Consider the following 6,346-nt stretch of genomic DNA (forward strand, 5'->3'; position numbering starts at 1 on the left):
CCTTCAGTCCGCAGGCCGACACTCTATCCACTGACCCAAGCCAGCTGGGGCGCCAGGTCATTTCTTACATAAGGATTTTAGCACCCTGCAAGATAGCACCCTACAAGAAATCGTCCCATTTCTTTTTTTTAAAATATATTTTTATTGATTTTTTACAGAGAGGAAGGGAGAGGGATAGAGAATTAGAAACATAGAGCAGCTGCCTTCTGCACCCCCCACTGGGGATCGAGCTCACAACCACGGTGCATGCCCTGGACCAGAATCAAACCTGGGACCCTTCAGTCCTCAGCCCAATGCTCTATTCACTGAGCCAAGTCAGTTAGGGCTAATCTTCCCATTTCACAGAGGAAGACACTGAGGCTGGGGTGTTAACTTTCACAGGTCACTCAGCTGGTAAGTGGCACAGTGGGCTGACAGCTTTTGCATGTTCCAGTCTCATAAGCTCTTCGGCTCCACCCAAAAGCTCCTAGTGACCCAAACACCCCCGGACCCAAATCCAGCCAACTTCCATTCCCTGGACGCCTTGGGTACACCCCCTAGTCTAGTTTCCAAGCCAACTACTGTACTCACTTATCGTTAAGTCTTTTTAGGTATTTTAGTGTTGATTCAGCTGCATTAGGCTTAGTTTTTTCATTTTTGGTCAGAACATGATTATCTGGCCTTGGGGTGGAAGGTGAAGTGTGAGAGGCAGTGCTCTCAGGGTGGGATTGTTCCTGGTGAGTGGGTGGCTGAGACTGAGCCCTGGAATAGTTGGGGAAAGGCAACAAAAGATCCGCCCCCCACCCCACCCTATGGACTGAGGCCCAGTACTCTAGTCCAGGGGTGTGGCCAGAGTCTGCAAGAGCTCTGTGCAAGGGGACTGTTCAACCTTCACAGAACAAACATCTTCAATACAGTGCCTCACTGGTTCCTAGCACAATTTCTGAACAGTCCCCCACTGATCCCCTGGATGTCTGGCCTCAGGGGTGCCAGGCTGACTGCTAACCTATAGAGGCCTCTGCCTTGAGGTTGGTCTGGGCGCAAAACTGAAATATCTCCCCAGACTCTGAAGGCCCCATCTCTTCCATGGGCTACTTTCCTGATCTCCCATTGCACTTCCCATCTGCTGATGGCTGTGCCCTCATCCATGCCTGGCATGCTGCTGAAACAGGAAGGGGGCAAGGCGACTGGGGGTGTGCAGGGCTGGATTATGGTGGCTGAAAGCCACACAGCAGCGTTTGACACTAAAAACATTTATTTTTATTTTTTATTTTTTAAAATATATTTTATTGATTTCTTACAGAGAGGAAGGGGGAGGGATAGAGAGTTAGAAACATCGATCAGCTGCCTCCTGCACACCCCCTACTGGGGATGTGCCCGCAACCAAGGTATATGCCCTTGACCGGAATCGAACCTGGGACCCTTGAGTCCGCAGGCTGATGCTCTATCCACTGAGCCAAACCGATTAGGGCGACATTTAGATCATGTTGTATGCTAAGCACTCAACCCAGACCATTACCAAGCACATGACCGACATGTTTGCTGAACATCACCTTCACTCCTGGGTGAATAAATAGACTGGGGCCATGTGACAAACATGGAGAACCTGGGGCCTTTCCCACCCAGGAATAGAGCAGCCCTAGGACCTTAGGTCCTGACATTTCTACTTGCAAACTCCCAACTCTGTCGGAAAGAAAAGCATCAAAGCCATTTGAGATGAGTTCATATAGAATATATTTCACTCTTTAAAAATAAAACTTTCAGCATAGCTAACATCTGTACAAACTACAAAAATAAACATCTTCATATAAATAATTTATGTGGTAGGAGGTAGGCAGGGATACAGAGAGCCTACCCAGGAGTCACCAGGCAGTGGCGGCCAGGACCGGCAAAGGGTGCTAGAGGGTCCCTCAGGCTTGGTCGGCTGGGGGCAGCAGTGTGGGGTGCTGGTTTTACTCCTACCCGGACACAGGGACAGGCACGCGGGACCCAGTGTGGAAGGCTGCTCACAGCCTAGGTGCTGGTTCTGTGCAGACATCCGGGAGGTCTGTGATGGCCGAGTCAGGGGAGGGGGTGCAGGCAGGCAGCAGCAGAGCTCTCCAGGAGTCCGCCCTGCACTCAGTAACCACCCACTGCTTTCCAGTGACTTCACGTGGCCCAAGCAGGGCCTCCATGCTTCAGCTGCGCTTTCACTCCGGGGCTGGACACGGTCCCCTAGAAGTGAGGTTGCTGGAGCCGTTGGCAGCCGGTGTGGCAGCAGGGGACCAAGGAGGCTCATCAGAGGCTGGGTGGATGTAGGCACCAGGCAGTGGGGGCGGATGGAGGGCCACGGTCATGGAGGTAGTCACTCTGGCGAAGCTCTGGGGCAGGGTGGGGGACAACCCCCACCTGAGCCCTCCTGCTCGTGGAGCTGGGGGCCGCAGGGCCTCGGGGCTCTCCTTGTACATCTGCACCACCTGGGGAGAGACACAGCCCCAGTGAGCCCAGGGCTGGAGCCCCGATCCCCTCAGCACCTGCCTGGTGCGTCGCCATGGCTGTTGGGAAGCTGGGCCCTTGTTGGCCTCCAGCAGGTTATGACACCTGCCAACGGACAGGTGTCAAGGCCTGGACAGACCGTGCACCTTGCTCTGGACCCTGGAGGCTAAGGTGGGTTCTGTAAAGAAGCCAGGAGAGATGAGGGCAGGCCACGGTGTCGGGGCGAAGGGGAGGCTGCCGCCTTCAGTTGGTAGCACCTCGTGGGGAGGATCCTTGGGAGGTGAGCCCTGACTCTTGGCCGCTGAGGGCACCTTGTTCTGGCTCTGACCCTCCCCCTGCCTGTCCCACTCCGTCCCCTGGGCGAGGAGCAGAGGGAGGGCCTGGTCACCTCTGGTGGGGGGCCCAGGATGGACAGCAGCACAGGCAGCAGCACGAGCCCATGGAGGAGGCCCAGGAGTGTGAGCACCGTCAGCACCACGAAGAAGTACCTGGTGGGGGTGGGAGGTCAGCCTGGGCAGGCCCCGAGGTCAGCACGGGCAGCCCTGCCCCCCTGCCCTGCGCACCCCTCTACCTTACGATGAAGTCAAAGTTGGAACCAGCAAGCATGAGCAGACCCAGCAACGTGGAGACGGCCCCGTCGGTCACTGGGGCGAACGTGTGCTCGAGGGCCCGGGCAGCCCGCAGGTTCCGGCTGCCCTGGGTGGTCAGGAAGCCCTGGGGGAACAAGTGGTCCGGGAGCAGCTCCTCAGCCAGCTCTGCTAGGTGCCCGCTGCCGTCATCTGCCCCTGGGGCACCCATGCCCTGACCCACAGGAGGCCGGGTGGGCCGAGCGCCTGGGAGCTGTCCAGGCAGCGTGCACGAGTCCGTTTAGGTGGCACTGTACAGATGTGTCTGCTGAGACACAGAGCACTGTCCACACTAGGTTGGCAAACTACAGCCTGTCACCTGTTTTTGTAAATAAAGTTTTGTTTAAACACAGCCACACCCATTCACTTCTGTAGTGTCTGTCTCTGCTTTAAGGCTACAATGGCAGAGATGCAATGGAGACTATAGGACTCGCCAAGCCTAAAATATTTACCACCTGGGCCTTTACAGAAACAGCTGGCCTCCCTGGTCTGGGAGGTGGACACCACCGTGCTGTTATTTCTCAGGGTGGCATTTCTATTCTTTGCACTTCTCCGCATGCTGCCTTCTGCCCCCTCCCCCCCGCAGGGGTATAGTTCTTATGATCAGAACAATGACAGGGTTATTGTGAGTGGAAAAAGAAGGGAGCTGTTTGTGTTGGTGCCTCCAGCTGGTCGAGGCCCCTTGACGTCCCACTCCTCCCTGTGGGAGAGCCTGAAGCTTTGCCAGGCGGGTGCCTGCCTCCGTTCTCCGGCCTCTGTCTTGCCAGGAGCCCTCCTGCCCCGCGTTGCCATCTGCCTCCATCCGTTTCTCTGACCCCTTCACAGTGAGGCCACCCAAAAGCAGCACTGGGTCCCGTTTTCTCTCCTTCCACTCTGCTCAGGGCTTTGTCCCTCGTCTCGACTGCAATGGCTGCTTATTTATTTGCTTACTTGTTTACCACTACCCTCTAGAATATAAGCTCCTTGAAGGTAAAGCCTGCCTGTACTGCTATCATAGCCCCAATTCCTAAGCAGTCCCCAGCACATAGTAGGTGCTTGGTAAGTATTTGCTGTTTCCTGAGTCAGCTGGCCCACGCCTCCCCCAGTGCCTGTGCTCACCAGAGCCACATGGACTGTGAACTCGACACCGATGCCCACAGAGGCCACAAGGATCACCACGGGGATGGCGCTCAGCTTGATGCCCAGGAAACCCATGATGCCAAAGAGCTCCACGGTCATCACTGCCAGGACCAGCACCTGGGGAGGGCACAGCTCAGCCGGGGCTCCTGGGAGGAGGGGTGATGGGACGGGCAGGAGAGGGTGGGGAGCCCGGGTCTCTCAGCCCCAACCCTGCAGACTCACTATGAGGCCGGCTGTCCAGGGGTTGAGCAGCAGCAGGGCACAGACGAGGAAAGTGCACACCAGCAGGATGCAGACCGCCAGCAGGAAGCAGCGCCGCAGGCCCAGGTACTGCTCCCAGAAGAGGAAGGGGGAGCCGCTGGGGTAGGCACGCACCCCGGCCTGGCCTGCCTCGGCGCATGCTGCCCGGGCCCCCTCGATGGCCTCCACAAAGTCCTCCGTCTTCTGGAGGCCGCGCAGTAGGAAGGGGAACTGGGCAAACTCCAGGGGCTGGGCCGCCGGGACTGTGGAGGGGAGGGGGCGGCAAGGAGAGGAGGGGTGGCCAGTGAGCAGGGGGAGCAGTGGGCAGGGCCTTAGGGTAGGGCCTGTGTGGCCCAGGCCGAGGCTCTTCTGCCCCCCTCCCCCGCCCCGGGACTCACTGCGCAGGTTCTCCCCGGTGGTGTCGTACTTGTCGTGCAGCCACTCGGGGGGTGGGGGGTAGAAGTTGGCCTGCGAGGCCGCCAGGCCCAGGGGGTCACTGCTCACCCACACGGTCAGCCCCACGTAGAAGAGCTCGGGTGGAACCAGCCCCTCCGGGTCCACCAGCTTCCTCGTGGTCAGCTGCGGAGGCAGGGAGGGCTGAAGGCCTGGGCCCGTGAGGCCGGGTCCCCTGGGCCCCCCCGAGCCGTCCAGCCCTCCCCCCACCTGGCTGAAATCCAGAGGCTCCCGGGCGTCCCCGGTCTGGATGAGCAGCTTGTAGGCCAGGGCCCCATCCTCAGAGCCATTGCGGTACGAGTGGCGGGTAATGCGCCCAGAAGCCCAGTCCTGGTCAAACGCAGCCTGGATTCCTGGGGAGGACAGGGAGGGTGCAGTCAGCCTGGGGCCGGGGTTCTGCCGGCAGCAGCCTCCCGCCGTCCCCTCGCCTCACCCTGCAGCCAGTTGCGGTAATAGTGCAGCCAGGTGCGGGGCGCCTGAGTGGCGGGTGGCGGCAGCACGGCCTTGAGGGAACTGAAGCGCTGGTGCAGATCAAAGAGGGCGCGTTGGGCGTGGGCGTAGTCAAAGCCACCCTGTGTCACCAGGGCCACCTCGTACAGGGAGAAGTACCTGAGCTGGGCGCTCAGGAAGGCGTGCTCCTTGGTGCCCCGCGGCACCACGTCGGTCAGGGCCAGCCCGTCCTGCACCAAGGTCGCTCCGTAGAGGCTCAGGCCCAGAAGAGCCCCAAAGAGGACCAGCACCACAGCCTGCGGGAACCGGCAGCTCGATGGAGGCCCAGGGACACCCCCCAGCCAGCGGATGGTGGGCTAGGCCCCTGCCCTTCTTGGGGCCCAGAGACACCTAAGTGCCTGCCCCAGTCCACCCCCCTCCTCTGGGCTTGGGCTCTGACCTTGGCGCGTGACCGGAGCAGCAAGGGTGCAAACTGATGGCGGGCAAAATGGGCAAGAGTCCAGCGGGCACAGGGCAGGGACCTGTAGGCTGCCTTCTGCCTTGTCCCCTCCTCCTGGCCCAGAAGGTCCCGAGTGGACCCTCCCGGGCTGAACAGCTCAGAGCTCAGTGGGTCAGAGGGTGGAGGCACCAGGTGGGCTTGGGGAGGCAGGCTGGTGATCACATGCTGGCTGCTGGCGTCACAGTGGGCGAAGGCATGGACGGTGGCAGTCAGGTGGGCAATGCCCACGGGTACTGTCCTGTCCGCCAGCTCCTGGGGCAGAATCTGAATCACCCGAGCAGAACAGGGGCTGAAAGGCAGAGAGACGGGTGACAGGTCTGTGCGGGGAAATGCTAGTGAGGGGACCGGGTGGGGGTGCCAAGGGAGGACAGCCTGGCGGGGTGGAGGGGGTGAGGGGCAGCACCTGGAGAAGCAGCAGAGCACATCGAGGCGCTGGCAGTGGCGCCGGTGCAGGTCCAGGCTGAGGACCGCTGGGAAGACGAGCATCACGGCCGCAAAGTTGCAG

General features: G+C 59.8%; 1 protein-coding gene across 1 annotated transcript in view; it reads right to left on the reverse strand.

Moving 5' to 3' along the window:
* Window positions 1-1,695: 1,695 nt before the first annotated feature.
* PTCH2 (patched 2) overlaps window positions 1,696-6,346 on the reverse strand; it is a 15,859-nt gene continuing 11,208 nt past the window's right edge. Inside the window, exons 13-22 of the mRNA XM_005881249.2 lie at window positions 6,245-6,346; window positions 5,782-6,130; window positions 5,326-5,638; window positions 5,103-5,245; window positions 4,838-5,018; window positions 4,422-4,702; window positions 4,179-4,316; window positions 3,026-3,168; window positions 2,843-2,942; window positions 1,696-2,435 (exon numbers count right to left, since the gene is read on the reverse strand). The exon at window positions 6,245-6,346 is cut by the window's right edge and continues 9 nt beyond it. Of these exons, the coding sequence (XP_005881311.1) occupies window positions 2,169-2,435; window positions 2,843-2,942; window positions 3,026-3,168; window positions 4,179-4,316; window positions 4,422-4,702; window positions 4,838-5,018; window positions 5,103-5,245; window positions 5,326-5,638; window positions 5,782-6,130; window positions 6,245-6,346 (2,017 nt within the window). The 3' untranslated portion in view covers window positions 1,696-2,168. The remainder of the gene's footprint in view (window positions 2,436-2,842; window positions 2,943-3,025; window positions 3,169-4,178; window positions 4,317-4,421; window positions 4,703-4,837; window positions 5,019-5,102; window positions 5,246-5,325; window positions 5,639-5,781; window positions 6,131-6,244) is intronic.

The sequence above is a fragment of the Myotis brandtii genome, unplaced genomic scaffold (genome assembly GCF_000412655.1).
Source record: "Myotis brandtii unplaced genomic scaffold, ASM41265v1 scaffold674, whole genome shotgun sequence".
Lineage (NCBI taxonomy): Eukaryota > Metazoa > Chordata > Mammalia > Chiroptera > Vespertilionidae > Myotis > Myotis brandtii.